Source organism: Pseudonaja textilis, chromosome Z (assembly GCF_049901715.1).
Source record: "Pseudonaja textilis isolate UNSWEBS1 chromosome Z, rPseTex1.2, whole genome shotgun sequence".
Classification (NCBI taxonomy): Eukaryota; Metazoa; Chordata; class Lepidosauria; order Squamata; family Elapidae; genus Pseudonaja; species Pseudonaja textilis.
Genome location: NC_142008.1, coordinates 48596701 through 48614373, shown reverse-complemented (window position 1 = coordinate 48614373; position 17673 = coordinate 48596701). Strand labels below are relative to the sequence as shown.

The 17673-nt window shown below is 39.5% G+C and overlaps 1 protein-coding gene across 1 annotated transcript in view; it reads right to left on the bottom strand.

The window, feature by feature from the left end:
* The window catches only part of RBMS3 (RNA binding motif single stranded interacting protein 3), a 444163-nt gene that overhangs the window by 59420 nt on the left and 367070 nt on the right, over positions 1 to 17673 (bottom strand). The window contains exon 9 of the mRNA XM_026708139.2: positions 5388 to 5438. Coding sequence (XP_026563924.2) covers positions 5388 to 5438 — 51 coding nt within the window. The remainder of the gene's footprint in view (positions 1 to 5387; positions 5439 to 17673) is intronic.

Below are 17673 nucleotides of genomic sequence, written 5' to 3'. Positions count from 1 at the left end.
TTAGTATACCAGGAAGGCTTACTGACTACTGGAGAGACAAAACTGGCCTACAAGAATGACCAAATGAACAAGAAAATGGAAACATAGAAAGTCACAGAATTACATGGCCAGGAAAAAACAATAGCAGGGAAAGCTGATAATGACAAGACCTGGCAATGGCTAAGAGCAAGAAAGTTGAAGAAAGAGACCAATTAGAAAGAGACTAATTCTAGCTGCACAAGACCAGGTCTTAAGAACAAATTCATACAGAGCCAAAAAGCAACCTATGCAGGAGTTGAAATAACGGTGGGCCATCTTGCTAGATTGCACAAATTGAGTACAAGTAATGGCAATGCATTTAGCAAAATCATATACAGTATTTATATATAACTCTTTTTGTTCTTTTATATATAACTCCTTTCGTTCTTTTAAAAAAAGTATAAACAAGTATAGCAGCAGAACTACCTCTTCTAGCAACTGAGGATTCACAGGAGTGCAATATTCTGTTCTTCCTAATGTAATAACTCATAAAAGATGCAATATGTACTTTATTCTGTAAATAATATTAAAATAATTTCTGGTAAATTATGAAATAATAATTAAATATTAAATAATATTTACTGCTATTAAATAATATTTGCTGCTAAATAGTTCTTTCTGGGCACTGTACTGAAATCACACATGCACACCCACACCCACATATATGTGCACTGATAATACCAATATTTTTCTATATTAGAAGTTCATAAACTGCATGGTTATATATCATTTAACTAATTTAACAAAGAACAGTAGAAGGAACAATGATGCAATCTCAATCCGAGACTGATTTTATAAATGTCTGGCTTGATTCTAAGGTATATCAAGGAGCAGTTCATGGTTTTCTGCCTTAGAAATACTTGGAGATTTAATTATTCCATTCTTTAGTTTTATATGTTTTAACAAGTTCAAGTATGTTTTTTTCTTTTGTAGAAAGGATAGGAAAACTCTATTTTATGATACATTTTCTATTTGCTTTTTTATGTAAGTGAACCTATTACATTTCATTTGGAACAATAAACACAGCTGTTCACATAATCCAAAGTCTTTTATCATTCAAAAAGTCATTTTATTTTATAATATTAAATATTTATTAATATTTATTTATAATAATTAACATGAATAATGAATAAATGATATTTTTTCTGAGCATATACAACAAAAAGGTTAAATATATTTCAAAATACTGATCTGGAATTATTGACTAAAACAGGAAAATAGCAACTATAAAACTAAAAGCAGTAACATCTTAAAATGAGAAATCTGAATCCTTTAAAAAAAAAATTTATATAACAAATGAAAATTGGTGTCCAAAGTTGCACACACACACACACACACACACACACACACAGAGTATGAACATAACATAACATGACATAAAAGGGTATGAGCCAGTTGACTTGAAAGCACATTTAAAATTTTCTGTCTCTTGCACAGAGGTGGATTTGTAGCTGTGCAGAGGCAGATAGATAAATTCCACAAAACATCCATAACAAAGTACATTTATTGGTACATCAGGTATCTTCATAACTCACATTTGTGACAAAGTTCTTCTTTAATGACCAATCCTTTGTATATCAGCCTTGCAGGTAAAAGATGGTTATCTCCTAACCCATCTCATAGCGGTAGAAAAAGCTACTATCAGGTCATGAGTCTAGGCAAGAATGGAGGGAAACCTCCCCTAACCCCTCAAGGGTCAATTTAGTGACCAATCAGAATTGCAGATGTGGCCATGTGACATGAACTACATTTCCCAGGATACCTTTAACTACATTTACCATGATGCATTCCCTTAAGGGGACAGCTCATAATTCCTAAGTAACTATCCAATTGCCATAGACTGGCTGGGACAGCACACTCCCCGCCTGGAATTGTAAATTCCACTATTAAGAGAAAAGGAAAAAAAACGATAACTAAGATAAGCAGTAAACAGTAATACTAACTGAATAGCATATAACTATATAACTAAGATAAACAGTAAGCTGTATAGCTAAGAGAAAAACAGTAAACATTAATAAAGCATCAAACAAAGCAAAACATGCAAAGCTTGAGGTTCAATCTTCATGTTCGGCCTCTTGGTGCAAGTCTGCTGGTCACCTCTGGTGGCCTTTTAGGTTGTACAGGTACTCTTGGCAGCAAAGGTGAAAGTCTGCTGGTTGCTTCTGGCAGCCTTTTAGGGTTGAAACGGTACTCTTGCTTCCACGGTGTCATAGGGCATCGGGAAGCTGTTGGAAAGGGTATTGCATATGCATATGCCCATGTAGACTGTCTTAGTGGACGTCTGGTGGTTGTTGGCGGTCGTTTAGGGTGTCCTAGCGAATGTGTACTGATCGGCGGCGGCCTTTTAGGCTGGAACGTCATTCTTGTTTTCAATGGTGCTAAAGGGCATCAGAAGGCTGCTGGATTGGATGGTGCTAAGGCATTTGCCTGGGTTGGAGTCTGCATCTGATCGACACTGACAATTCCTATGATTCCCCATCCTAGTGGAGATTTGATGGCCACTGGGCCGTCTACAGGGCCACCGACTGATTCGGAGAAGAGAAAGGCGCATGGGGCATTATTTCCCTGCAAGAGTAGGATATCAGCCTCCGGATCTAGAGCGGGGAAGTGATGAGCCAGGTGCTGTAGGTGAGGCATGTTGCTTATGACCTCAGGTGTTGCAATCTGGCTGCGGTCATTCGGTATCCCATTGCATTCAAATACAGGTGGTAGTGGGAACTGGGAACTTCCATCCAATGACTCTATGCAGAGTCCAGTAGCTCTCCTCCCCACCGTGCTTCTTGGTCCATGGCATGTTGATACAGTGAAGGGAAGTTTTTCTTGTTGCACTTCAAAGAGGTCGAAGAATACAGGTCTGGCCAGGGTGCTTTGAGTGTCTATCCGCACGTACATTTTCACAGCATCTTCAGGACGTCCTTCAGGGTGCACTTTGGCTAAATAGATGAGAAGACACGAACGAGGTTGTGGTGAGTTGGCGCACAGTGCTGTGCAGTTGACATTCAGCCTTGGTTGTGGTTGCAGTTTGGCAGTCTGTTGAGGAGCCCTGAATGCTTCTGTGTTATGTTGAGGCTCCTTGTCCGAGGGAGGGTTACGAGATATCTGCCATGGCAGCTCCGAGTCTGGATGCAGCACGGTTGGGTGCTGGTCACTATTGCAAAAGTCGCATTGCACCTTGGCTGTGGGCCCAAACCTTGATCAGTAACAGGCCCAGAGATCCACTTCCACTCAGACTCCAGCAAGGTGGCAATGGAGCACTGGTATGAGCTGGTATTATTAAAGATGAGCTAATTGGAGCTTTTCAGATTGAAGATGGCCTCAAAATCAACTCCCAAACCTCCTGACCATTTTTAGAAGGCCCTTTATTCAAGCAATGGTACTCGAAGCAGTCTGCATCTTTCAAGAAAACCATGATTTTTATGCTGGATGCTCCACTGCATGTATTGAAGTACTCCATGGAGTGTCTAGCTTAATGAAAGATGAAAGAATTTAATGAAAGATGAATTTAATGAATGAATTTAATGAAAGAATTTATTAATGAATTTATGAATTAATGAATTTTATGAATTAATGAATTTTATGAATTAATGAATTTATGAATTAATGAATTTATTGAATTTAATGAAAGAATTTAATGAAAGATGAAAGAATAATGGCACCTTCCTCATCTGACCTAAACTCTATTGAGAACTTGTGGGCCCTTCTGAAAAGGGAGATTTATAGTGAAGGAAAACTGTACACTTCTCTGAACAGTGTCTGGGAGGCCGAGGTTGCTGCTGCATAAAAAGTTGATCATCAACAGATCAAGAAATGACAGACTCCATGAATGACTATTATGACTATTATTGAAAAGAAGGTCACTATATTGGTCATTGGTTTTTTTTGAAATGTCAGAAATGTTTATTTGTAAATTTTGAGTTTTTTTATTTATTATTCTCACTTTAACAGATGCAAATAAATGAGTGAGATGGGCAAAAAAAATTTTCCATTTAGCTGCATAATAATTCTGCACACTAATAATTGCCCAATAATTGTGCACACATATTCTTCTAAGAAAGCCCAAACTTCACTTTTACTTTCTTATGTATTCAGGTTTAAAGTTCATTAACATTTTGGATTGACTGAGAGCACAATAGTTATTCAATAATAACATTAATCCTTCAAAATACAATTTGCCTAATAATTGTGCACACAATGTATAGTTAATCAAGTTTGAATGGGATATTTATGTCACATTCTAACCAAACAATTTGATCAAGAAAAAATCAAAACACCATCCCTATTTTATTTTGGTGAATATTTCAGTATGATTTGTTCTTCCAATAGAAACTTTTTTCATTCTTTAAAAAAGATGTAAACAAGAGTGGCAGCAGATGTACTTGTCCTGACAACTTAGTATTCACAGAAGTGTGGTTTTCTTGTTCTTTCTAATGTAATAATTCATAAAGTATGCAATATCTACTTAGTAATTCCCTTACCATCAAGAAAAACAGCATATTTATCAACATCATCTTTCAGTACAACAATATTGAATTTAACGAGATTCCCTAAGGACATTTCCAGAATGAAGATGTCTTCAATACATCTGACACATGGAAATCATTCAGGATTGCCACTTCTTAATACAAAAAGAAAACAGAAGATTGCTCCAAAAAAAAAAAAATGAATGCAAGGGTTCATTGCAACAAAACAAAACAAAACAGCTCACCTAAGCTTAAACAGAATACTGTATATATTCTATTTACGGAATTTCCACTACAGCCATACAAAAACCTGCTTTCCAAATTTAATAAATGTTGTCTTATATCTGCTATCATACCCTTATGTAGCAGAATCCTCTTTATCATTTTGGGCAGATCAAGTTACCTCTGAAAATATAAACTTTGCTTCCACAAGATACTCTGATAGTGATGAGTATAACACAAAGACACATATAAATATATGCATGAAACTTTCCAAAACCTTCAGTAGATTTTTCTCATTACTTGCTACCTGGCTTTTTATCCTGAAGTTCTAGGAAATAAACTGAAAGTCTTCTATCCCTAAAAGAGTGCCCAACACTGAGCTCTTGGCCCAGGAAAATTGTCAGGGAATTCTTAGTTATCATTACAGCTCTGAATTCCTGCAAAAATGACATGTTAACTACTGCTTTTGGCAATCCATGTACTTTTAAGAGCAATCCATGGAAGCAATGTGCGCACATATGATCCACAGAGAATTCCATCCAATTCCCCACTAATATTTAATGTTTTGTAGTTTAGATCACTTAAATAAACCGTCAGTTTAATGAATCTGTTTCAGCAAGAGCAGTGGAGAGCGTCTGACTTTTTCTTAATAAAACAAGAAAGGCAGTTGTTGTTGTATTTACTTACTGTTGGTTGCATAACATATGATGGATGGGGCATCCATGAAGTACTCTGAACCTGTGTACCAGAAAGAACAGTCTATTAGCTAAATGGCAAGAAAAAAAGGGGGGAATCAATAAATAGTCTTGCTTTGAAAAAAAATTAGAATAAAAACTTTGTGTTACATTTTGAAAATTTCACAATTTTAAATGTTTATAACTTATAATGATATCAGAGCTGGAAGTAATACAGGTATTCCTCAACTTATGACCAAATTGAGTCCAACATTTGTTAAGCGAGTTTTGCCTCATTTTACAACTTTTCTTGCCACAGTTGTTAAGTGATTCACTGCAGTTGATAAATTAATAATACGGTTGTAAGTGAATCTGATTTCCCCATTGAAATTCCTTGTCAGAAGGTCACAAAATGGGATCATATGATCCCAGGACACTGCAACCATCATAAATGTGAATCAGTTGTCAATCATCTGAATAATAAATCATGTGACCATGGAGATACTGCAATGATCATAAGTCACTTTTACAGTGCTGTTGTAACTTCGAACAGTCACTAAACACACTGTTGTAAAGTTGAGTACTACCTGTATTTTGGACATTAAAAAAAAGATCTGATCTAGTTGGACAGGATTGATACTGCTATTCAGTATTCAGCAATATCAAATAACACAAAGATCTGAATACTATCTTGTACTCAGGATCAAATACAAGGCTGATGTACACAGCAATTAATCGAGAAATTTAATGAAGATTAAATTGTACATGCACGACAATCGATATCACATATTATGACTAATACAAAGAAAGCAATATATATTACTGCAGGACCCAAATAATGAATGACTGGATGACTGACTGACTGACTTAATGAATGAATACTGTAAATAATTCTTTCCTGATGCCTTGAAAGGATTTAGCATAAAGTTATTAAGCAAGACAATTAGGGTTGACACTAAAATTTAAAAAATATTAAATGAGTTTTTATGATCAATTAGAGTGATGATTATCTCATATTGTATAATAAATAACAATCTCATGAGGAAGAAATATACAGATCCTATTTTGATAAATAAATTTCAAATTAAAACTACTCCAAAAAACAAAGAAATGTATTTTCTAATAATCCTAAACTTTTTGCAATTCTACTTGTTAAAAATAATCCTACTTTCACAGATCTTGTTTACTAATGCTATGGTGCTTTCAGATAACAAAGGGACAAATATCAGGCTTAATCAAGCTTAAAAAGACCAATAAATAATCAAATCAGACTGCAATAGACTTTGGATTACCTAATGTAACATAAATATATAAAATCCAAGGCCACTGTTTGCTTTTATTTCTTTCTGCAACTATTTCTCACTTTACAGAGCAGCAGCTATAATACAATTATCAGAACAACAGCATGATAACAAATTAAGGAATTATGCCAAGCCTGTTCCAATAACTTGTGGGGGATTATGTAATGGAGTCTACCATGCTAGCATGTAATATATTGTTCAAAACATTTCAAAATGGCACTGATATCAACCCTTTTTTGTTCTTCCCATCTGTTTGGAAGCCATTTTTATGATCATTTAAAGTTTTACTTGCTGTTTTTTTGGCCTTTACTGGCAAAAACAAGCAAAGAACATGCTTTAATCAACACTAATTAGTGTCTCTTCCAGTAGACCAACAAGGAAGCATCACTTATTTTTAAAACCTAATTGAGAATGTGTCCAGGATAATTGATGCCAGGCACATTGCCATGCGTACTCCAACGTGGGCTCCCCACCTCAGCCAATCCATCACTGATGTTTATGCTCAGTGGGCCCTCCACTGGTGCTCTCCCCTGACAATGGTCTGCTTACATTCCTGTCCCACCCTCTTGTTCCATCATAGAGAAACACTTGTACCTGTATGATCTGTTCTGTGGGACAATTAAATGTGCCTCTCAGCAGCCAGGTGGGGCAAGTAGCAGGCTTGGGCACTGGACGAGGAGGCAAGTGACTCAGGTTGCTGTGCAGGGCAACAGGCTGCACAAAATATCCAAGGACCCTTTGAAGCAGCAAAGAGGAGTGGGAAGCAGGATGGCTCCCTCCTCCAAGCTTTCTTGCTCTTCATGGGATGGGAAGAAAAAGGCCCACCCTGACCCAGGCCACTGGAGGAGACAACATGTGATTCGCATGTGTCAACCCCACAGAGTGCCCTAACAGCAATGCAACAGGACACCAGATGCTGCAGCAGCAGTGGTGGCGGCTGTGATGGTAGCAGCAGGCCAGCCAGTGATTGCAGCTGCTGCGGCCAGACTGCATTTGTAGCCATGCAGAGCTAGAGTCAGCCCACCTAATCATGCAGCTACCTCCATGCCTCCTGTCTACCCATCTTTTGTTTCCCCCCATGTGGGCCCCTTCCTTTCTGGTGTTTTTAAGCAGGGACATCTGCTTCAAGTTCCATCCAGCTTAGAGCAGGGATGTCAAACTGGTGACCCATGGGCCGGATGCGTCCTGTGCAGGCTAAACCCATCCCAGCTTCGCAAAGGGAAAAAAGTCGCAATATGTCACGTGACGGCAACTTGACGCAGCAAGTTTGACACACATAGCTTAGAGTATTGAGAAGAAAGAAAAAAAGGAAAACATATTCTATCAATTTTAATTACAATTTATGGTGCACTAATACAAGCATAAAATAATACATTCAAAGTTGAGTATAATAGTAAAAAAGAATCATTATCACAAGTTTTTGTTATGTTGTAGATACTTCAATCTGTTTACTTAATATTGAAGTCTCTATTGTATTGTTAACACAAACACTCGTTAATAAAAGAAAAAAATAGATAAATGGAGCAAATGGAAAAAGAATTACAATACAAAAGTGTGGAAAGAAAACAAGAAACAAGAAAATGGAATATTAAAAAGAATTTCTGAGTTTGTGACTGTTTCCTTTTAATATATTTAATATATTTTCTGATTCACAATATTTGTACACATTTAAGTCCTCTTAGAAATCAGACAGCATTTAATTACATTTGCTATGTTGTATGATATGTTATAGTTATGGGAACTATTTTGGCTTAAATTTAGTTAAACTTCTATTGTGTACATACTAGTATACTGTTAATTTTACCACTTCTGCATATTCTACAAGTTCCCAATCAGGGATTGTTGGAACTGTGTCATTCTTCCAGCTCAAGTGAAATTTATTGTTGCTACTGTTTATCTAACTGAATTAATATTTCTTGTTGATTGTTATTGATTCAGAGATCATATGTAGTATAAAAAGTTATGATTTCATTTCAAATTTAAATTCCAAGATTTTCTGCACTATACTATTAGTTTCCAGCACTTTTGAGGTTTTTTTTCATAGCTCTATCAGATGTGGTAAAATAGCCTTCTGACCTTTTTGAGCCTAGCTGAACATGTGCCTGACTGATTCCATATTTTCTGTATAATAATCTATCTTTCTAATGTATTGACACGAACAGTTGAAAATTCATTAGGCCAAAATTATAAAAATTAAAATAACTCAGCATATAATGAAAGCTTAAGCTAATGCCACAGGCTTTGCATGGAACAAACAAAATTTTGAGCTATTTAATGTCATTGTATAATCATTTTTATAAACATTATATAACTGTTTAATATGCCAATATGCAATTGAAGCAAGTCACAGATATGTGACTGAGTGAATTAACTGATATGTGTGTAATAGGCATGCCTTATTCCCTCAGCCCTGCCAACTTCACCTCTTACAGTGAAGTTATACTATAATTTAATATGTCCTCTTCATCTACAAAATATTCAGTGTTGGTTGAAAATATTATGCAAAGGCAAATGCATTATGATAATACATTTACAAACTAAAAGTTGTGACAACTAATCATTCAGTAAACTAACCAATATTTAAAAGTCAATCTAAAATTATTTTTACAAAAATATAATTTACTCTAGGCATGCTATGCTACTCATGCATTTGCTACTTGAAGCTCAGGTAGACACCTAGAAAAAGGGCGTTGGTACTTACCTGATACGCCCGTTCTCTGTGAGCTGTGAAGAGCATCCAGAAGTGGGAGGTGCTTCAGTCTCTTCTGGAAAGGCTGGGCTTAAAACTCCGGGATGCTCCTCCTCCTCCACGGGACACCTCCTCAGCGTCCCCCAGTTTTGCCAAGACTGAGTGCCAAAGTCCGGGACTCATCATCTAATCTAGATCCCTGACTGGAACGGAACCCCACCAGATGGAAAGAAATGGGTGGGGCTGGATGCTCTTCACAGCTCACAGCTCAGTTGTAAGTGCTGGTAACACCTTGTTGAGGTCCCAGGTGGGATAGTGGTGAATTACAGGAGGTCGTAAGTTTGCAGCACCCTTAAGAAAGCTGCGGACATGTGGATGGTGCACTATGAACTGGAGGTCACCCCAGGCTATCACCAAGGCTAAAGCCGCCACCTGTCTGCATAAAGTATTTGGAGATAGCCCCTTGGTCACCCCCTCCTGTAAAAAGTCCAATAATTGTCATATTGATGGGGCAGTTGAGTCGATCTTAGACCCCTGGCACCAGCAACAGAAAGCAGACCACATGGCCTCGTATATACAATTTGTTGAGGACCGTCTGGATGCTTGAATGGTGGCAATAGCATCCTCTGAAATCTGTTGGGCCCTTAAACGGCTCCGCTCAACCTCCATGTGGTTAGACTGAGACATTGTGGGTTCGGGTGAAGTATCGGCCCTTGGGAGAGGAAAACCTTTGACAGTGGAATTTTCCAAGGTTGTTCTCTCGACAGGTCCTGTAAGTCTGCAAACCACATTCACCTGGACCCGTAAGGGGCGACCAATATCAATTCCGCTCGTTCCTCCAATAACTTCTGGATCAACCTGAGTATTACCGGGAGTGGAGGAAATGCATATAGAAGTCCGGGAAGTCACTGACAACGCAGGGCATTGACGGCCTCCGCCCTCTGAGTCGGGTACCTTGAAATATACTGGGGCAATTGGGCATTGAGAGGAGAGCCAAATAGATCGATCACCGGTTGCCCAAACCTCCACACTGCTTCCTGGAAGACAGATGGGTGTAGGCGCCACTCTGCCTGATCTATTGTGGCCCTGCTGAGCCAGTCAGCTTGTGTGTTTAAGGCCCCTGCTATGTGTTCTGCTTTGAACGAAAATAGATTGGCCTAGGCCCACTTGAACAACTTGGCCGTCTCCAGCATCAGAAGTTTGGAATGGGTACCCCACTGTCTGTTTACGTGGGCCTTGGTTGTGATATTGTCACGACCAGAACGTGGCATGATTGGAAAAGGGGTAGAAGCTGCGTAAGGCCAGGTGAAGTGCTCGCAGCTCCAACAGGTTGATGCTTTGTGATTGTTCAGAAATAGTCCAAATTCCCTGTGCAGGGTGGGATTGGAAGTGAGCTCCCCATCCTACCAGGCTGGCATCGGTTGTGATCGTTGCCCTGTAAGGTTCCTTGAAAGGACACCCCTTGTTTATCGTTTTTTCCAACCACCAGCGGAGCGATCGGAGAACATTGTGCGGTACCTTTATCCGGACGTTGGAAGTGGCTCTTCCAGGTGGCTGAAAAGGTAGCAGGAACCATTGCACCTCTCTAGAATGGAATCGAGTCCAATGCACAATGGAAATACAAGAAATCAGTTTTCCTAACAGTTGAGACAGCACTGCCAGGGAAACCCTCTTTAAGACTCTGATGTTTCTGGCCAAAGACTGGATACTGTTTAACCTGTCCTGAGAGAGGAAGACCTTGCCCTCCACGGTATATATCACTGCCCCTAAATGAACTAACCTAGTTGAGGGGATCAAATGGCTTTTATCCCAATTTATGGAAAAGCCATGACCCTGAAGGGTCTCCAGAGTAATCTTGGTATCCAATTTTGCTTGATGTCTGGAAGATGACAAAATTAAAATATCATCCAGATAACATTGTAAGCGAATAGATTTGATCCTGAGTGAGGCAGCCAAAGCCGTGAGGACCTTGGTAAAAGTCCTAGGGGCCGAAGCCAGACCGAATGGTAGGGTGATATATTTGTAGTGCCAATCACAATAGCAGAATCTAAGATATTTGTAGTGAGCAGGTCTAATTGGTATATGTAATAAGCCTCTGTGAGATCTATAGAGGTCAGGACATCGTTCTCTCTGATGCTGAGCAGAATGGACTGGAGAGTAGTCATCTTGAATTTTCAATAAACCAATGATCCATTCAGACATTTGAGGTCCAGAATTGCCCTCCAGCCCCCAAACTCTTTGGGACCACAAACAATAGAAAGTAACAGCCATGACCCCGCTGTTCAGATGGGACCACTCTAATGGTCCGAATATGTAGAAGATGATTGATAGCCTTCTGCATCAATGCCCTCTTAATGGGGTCTGTGGACCTAGGGCTCCTAATGAAAAAGTTCGGGGGGGAGGGCTTCCGGTTTGCAAGGCTTCGGCAGCAGCAGGGATATGCAACTCCGCGCAATCCCTGCTGCGCTTGCCGCCGAGGTGCCTCCGATCCGCTTGGATCTGGAGGATATAGCTGCCCCAAAGAGGCAGCTGAAGATAGGGGGGATCCGGACAGGGGTTTGGGGGTGTCATAAACCCCCTCCCCAGCCGGCAAAACCCCCTTTTCCCAAAGCAGTGGAGCGCGGTCAGTAATGGCCGTCACAAAGAAGCCTGCAGCTGGATAAGATCGTGCAGGAGGAAGAAGATGAAAGTGTTTTTTTCTGGCTGAACCGGACAAAGAAGAGCTTTTAAAACCTGGAGATTTGCCTTTTTTATTGCTACACTGTTTCCCAGTAAGACTGTGCAAGCGGCGCGAAAGCTGTGAAAGGGAAAGTTATTTCTTCTCACTCTCCTTCCCTATGGAATAGCAGACGGAAATCTGGAAATCCTGCTTGGGCAAGAAGGTAAATAAACCTAAAAATTAAAGCCAAGGGGATAAAAGATTTTGGAACATTGGAATTAAAAATCAAAGCTTATTGCTATAAGTGGGAAGGAAGAGGTAAAAAACTTATTCTAAGACTCTATTGAAGAAGACTGCTTGAAGGTTTTTAAGATTAGAAATTAATGACAATAAGGCTTTTAAAAAATCATTTTGAAATTGTTTAATTGACTCTCACCCCAGGAGGAGGGGGGGGGAGAAGAAGGAGAAGAAGAAAGTGTTAACGGAACAGTTTGTGCTGATTTGGATTGCTTTGTGACTTTCTGACTTTGGGATTTTGGGGGGACTATTCTTTGAAATGGCATTATCTGTGCAAGAATTACAAACAGAATTTCAAAAGCTACAACAAGAGAGACAAGAAGGTAAGGGCTCTCTTGGATCTATCTTTTGTTTTTTGGAAATGGCGATTTCTACATACCAAGAAATACAAGAACAAGAGGACCGGGATGAAGAAGGAGAAGCCATCTTTAATGGACAAAAAATTACAGCTGAAAATAACAAGGGGGGAAAGAAAATGGAAAATTTAGAACCTAAAAAAGCAACCAAGAAAGGGAAAAATAAGATGAAAATGCCAGAAAGCAACAGAAAAGAGAAACACTACAGAGAGGGAAGATTCAAAAAGTGGAATTTGGGAGATGGGGGGGCAAAAAGATCAAAAAGATCAAAAAGATCAGAATTGATAAGAAAGGAAGGGAAAAAGGAAAGAGAAGCCATAAAGGTTCAAAACAAGATGGAAAAAAGAGGCTTTTTTCAGAGACAAAGGGTAAAATTTAAATTAAAAAATATATGATTCTGCAAAAATACATAAGATTGTATTGTAGATATTAGCATTTGAAATCGAGTCAGAAAACTGAAATATTATATGAGTTAATAATGTATTAAAGGGAATATATAAAATGTTTAAGAGTAAATAATAGAGTTTAATTTTCTGTGGAATGCTGTTTTGATCATACTATAAACTTAAGCTTCTTTTTATTTTTGTTTTATTATCTTACTTTGTGTTAAGCAGAATCAGTATGGAATTTGTTTAAAATGTATTACTTTAAGTATCAAATTTAGGGGAAAGATAAAAGTGGTCATGCTTCAACCAGTGATTACAGGAGAAATATTGTATTGGAAAGAAAAGACAAATAGATAATTGAAGAAAACAGACAAAAGATACAAGTATAATTATTTAAAATGAGATGAAATAAATATAATAGAATTATGAGAGTGAATAGAGAAGAGAAAATATATAGAAAATACTGAGTGTTAATAAGATATGAAGTAGTGTATTGAGTGAGTATGAACTTGATTTATGTCTGTATAAAAAGAGGTAACCCGGGGTAAGCCGCTTTCCCAAAAGAAGTTTTAGGTATGTACGTTTTGTGTTTTGTATGTCCATGTTTGAAATCTTAGAAGAATGTAAGAAGACTGTTGGAAGAGAATAATGAAATTGTAAATAAGACAGATGGATATAAAGAATGTATACAAGCTAAAGTAAAAGGAATATAATTTGAATAATAGAAGGAAAGGGAGAAACAAAGAGAAGCTGGGATAGGATATGAAGTTGAGCAGATGGGGCAAATATATGTTAAATTGTGCTTGTATGGAAATGTGATAATTTGGAATTATTCTGTCTTTAAATAAGGTGTTTTATTGAGGTGTTTTATTGATTTCCTCAGAAGGGATCTCTTATGTTATTATATTCTATGTTTTGTTTGTGTATTGTTTTGTAAAACTTAATAAAATTTGTTTAAAAAAAAAAAAGCTCGGGGGGAAGGATTGAAACTCTAGCGCCAAACCAAACCTAATAGTGTCCTTGACCCACGCATCAGAGGTGGAGCTGTCCCATTGATCAGCAAACAATTTTAGCCACTCTCCAATGGGAACTGCTGTCAAGGACTCACTTGGGTTGATGAAAAAGTCGGCCTACGGTGCCCCTGGAGTTTCTTCTGTTTTGGCCTCCCCACTGACCTCTATCGGAAGATAGACCTATCCTGTCTAAAACTGGGTCTGTAGCCTGATGTTCTCTGAGATCTGGGAACGTATGGGCCTTGATAGTAGGGCCGAAAGAAACCCCTTCGAAACGACTGGGGCATTCTATTTTCAGACCTCTGAAAGAGAGGGGGAAGTACTTTTTTTCTTGTTTCTATTCTCTATAAGGAGGGGCTCCAAGACACTGCAAAATAATTTATCCCCCGATATTGGGGCTGATGCCAACTTGCATTTATGCTTGGTATCCACCTGCCAATGTCTGAGTCATAGCAGTCTCCGTGCTGATACGTGAGATGCTATGGGCCTAGACAAGAATTTGACTGCATTAAATGTGGCGTCAGTGGAGAATTCTGCTGCTGCAATAATTTTAGCTATGTCCTGGTGGGCTCTGACATTTGACACTGGCAATATATCCCTGAAGTGGCAGAGCCATCGTAGGGAGGACCGTGTAAAAAAGGACGCCGCTGTAGCTGCCCTAATGGCCCAGGTGTCAGAAACGTGTGCCCTATGGAGTGCCAACTGTGCTCTCTTTTCTTCTGGTCTCAGGGCTTCCTTGGCCTCGTTGGGAAAGGCTGAAGAAGAGGCCAGTGCCACAGTGTTCCGGCATTTTGAGAAAATTTGAAAACTCTGGTGCCAAATTATAATACTGTTTATTGTACTCTGTTGGGGCTGGGTATGATGCTGCTGATGCCCATTGATTTTGTACTAATTCAGCAAACATATGAGGGACGGGAATAGTTTCCACCTCATTAGCCGGTTGTGAGAATATTAGATCCTCGGATTTGTCCTGAGACCCTATTGACAATGGATGAGGGTTTGATGTGCCTAGTTTAGTGGTGTTCTTTGCCTTGAACAGTAAGGATTTAAAGAGGTGCGGGCAAAAAAGGCCAGAAAGGTAGGTTGGTCCGGAATGAGACCTTCGTCGTCTGACATTCCCCGTTCTAGTGGGTCAGCCTCTGACAACCCCAAGTCCATCTGATGGACCGAACCCACCTCCATGGGAACATCCTGATCCTCAAATTCTACCTCCTCCTGAAGGCCCTGGGCTGGTATGTTAGGAATATTGGGGAATACCTGAGTTTGAAGTTGTCCCATATGCACAAAGGATCGAGTGGACAGGGATCCCGCATCCGAAGTGGCCAAGAAGTGTCTGTCCAGATGAATTGCTGAACTCCAGCCGCAATGCCCCTTTGAATCGCCATCTCCATCCATTGCCTCATTTCGATGGGGATAATCTCAGGTAATCCCTCCTCCTGTCTTAGGCTGGCGACTGTAGGGGTGAAGGTTGCCTCTGGGATTAGCTGGGCAGTGCTCATTGGAGGAGATGTGCCTATGGGAGGTTGTCCAGAAACAGCCTGCCTGGGCTGGGTGGATAAGTCCTAGGGCCTCAACAATGAACTTGGGTCCTGATCAGATTGTTGTGTCATAGCCATCTTGTCTGCCTCCCTGGCTTGTTTCTGCAATTGCCTTTCCAAATGTCTATGGGCATCCAAGCGGCGGCCTAAGAGGCCGTTTTGGGGCTCACTGGCTTATCTCGGGACTTATTTGTCTTGGAGTGTTTTTTTTTTTAAGGTGTTGCCACCTTCCATTGTGGATGACTGATTCTCTTGCCTCTGACTTTAATTTTTAATTATTTTTTAAAAATTATTATTATTAATATTATTATTAGTATTTGTACTTTGGGGTGATGCCTTCCCCTGTGGTTGAAAGTAGAACGCTCCTCCAGGAGAGTAAGTGTATGTATGTATGTATATATATATGTGTGTGTGTGTGTGTGTGTGTGTGTGTGTGTGTGTGTATCTGTATACATATACATGTGCATATGTATATACATATATCTATATGTAAAACTGTGCATATGGTAAACAGTATCTAAGGATCCCCAACAAGGGAAACCCCCAAGCGCTCCAAGTGAGAACTTTCTGGATCCCTGGTCCCCAACAAGGGAAACCAGCTATACAGGATCTGAGGTGGATTGTTTCCTGTCAAAACAAAACATCCCACTGTTTAAAATGGCACTTGTGGCTTCACTCCAAAGAAATGATCCAAAGGAAATTGCAAGGAAATTCCTGTTTAATGACTAGCCTGCTTATGCAACGTCAGCCAGACAAGGGAAAGTTAAACCCAGGGAGAACGAAGTGGGAAGGTACTGCCCCGGTGCCCCAAAAGGGAAACCAGCAGGGAATGGTGCCTGAGATATTTAGACGTGAACTTGAGCCAGCCGTTGAAAAAGGCGGGAAGCCAGAATCTCTGCTGCTAATGTCTGAGAAGTCTAACGAGCCGCTGCTGCTGAGGCTTTAACTTGCGAGTTAAAAGCTCCTATCAGACGAAATGGCAAGGCGAAGTGAGCCGCGGCTGGGAGCACTCCGCTACGATCGCAGAGAAGATGATCAGAAAGTTAGTTAAGGTAATTGCCTGAGACGGTCGCCTCAAGCTGCCCGTGGAGTGGCAGGCTCCGCTAGTTACAAAGAAACTGTTTTTAAACTGATCGAGGCAACCCAATAGAGGCACAAGCCTGAAAAAAGCCAAATTAAATGGGGAAGATTTTTACAAGCCGAAATAACCCAAGAGCAAACCTGAATCAGAAAACCGTTCCAGTCAGGGAGTGCACAACCTCTTACCACGAAGGCTGAGCTAAAACTGGGGACGCTGAGGAGGTGTCCCGTGGAGGAGGAGGAGCGTTCCGGAGTTTTAAGCCCAGCCTTTCCAGAAGAGACTGAAACACCTCCCACTTCTGGATGCTCTGAACAGCTCACGGGAGAAATGGAAGAGATGGAAGAGAACATTCATGTATTAAAAATAGTGAAAAATCACTTTGGATTATTCCTTAAGATGTTGTGCAGCATGGTCCCATTTAAATAGATTAATCATAATTCCAAACAATTAGAATTTAGAATCAAAGAAGAGATTAGCCATTTGTATGTATGCATATTTATTGATTTGATTTCTGTCCCATGGCAAACTTATGACACTTTTCTTTTGTGGCTCTGAATTTTCTCTGCATATGTGTTTTATGGGAGCGGAATTACATGTTACAGAGGACCAAGCCAGCCCCCCAAAAACTTATTTGCCTGATTGTTAAGTAGACCTCCAATGTAACAACCACAATGCACAGAAGTTCCTCCAGGCAAAGCAACATGGCTGGAACTATAAGAGTCTTGCAACAAATGGGGTTGTTGTATTGATTCAGGAGGCCGTGTTTTGTATGCATTTCCATTCTATTTTGATGGAACGTAAGTCATAATTTCAGTGCAACTTTAGCTCACACTAAAAACACACACACTTTATGTATTTAGGTAAGAAAGCCTGTTTGTATTATAAGATAAGACTCTTAATAAGAGTCATTGCTATTGTTGGTGTTATGGTAGCTATGGGATGTCAAACAGTATCAGTTTTTGATAGAAGAGTATATATG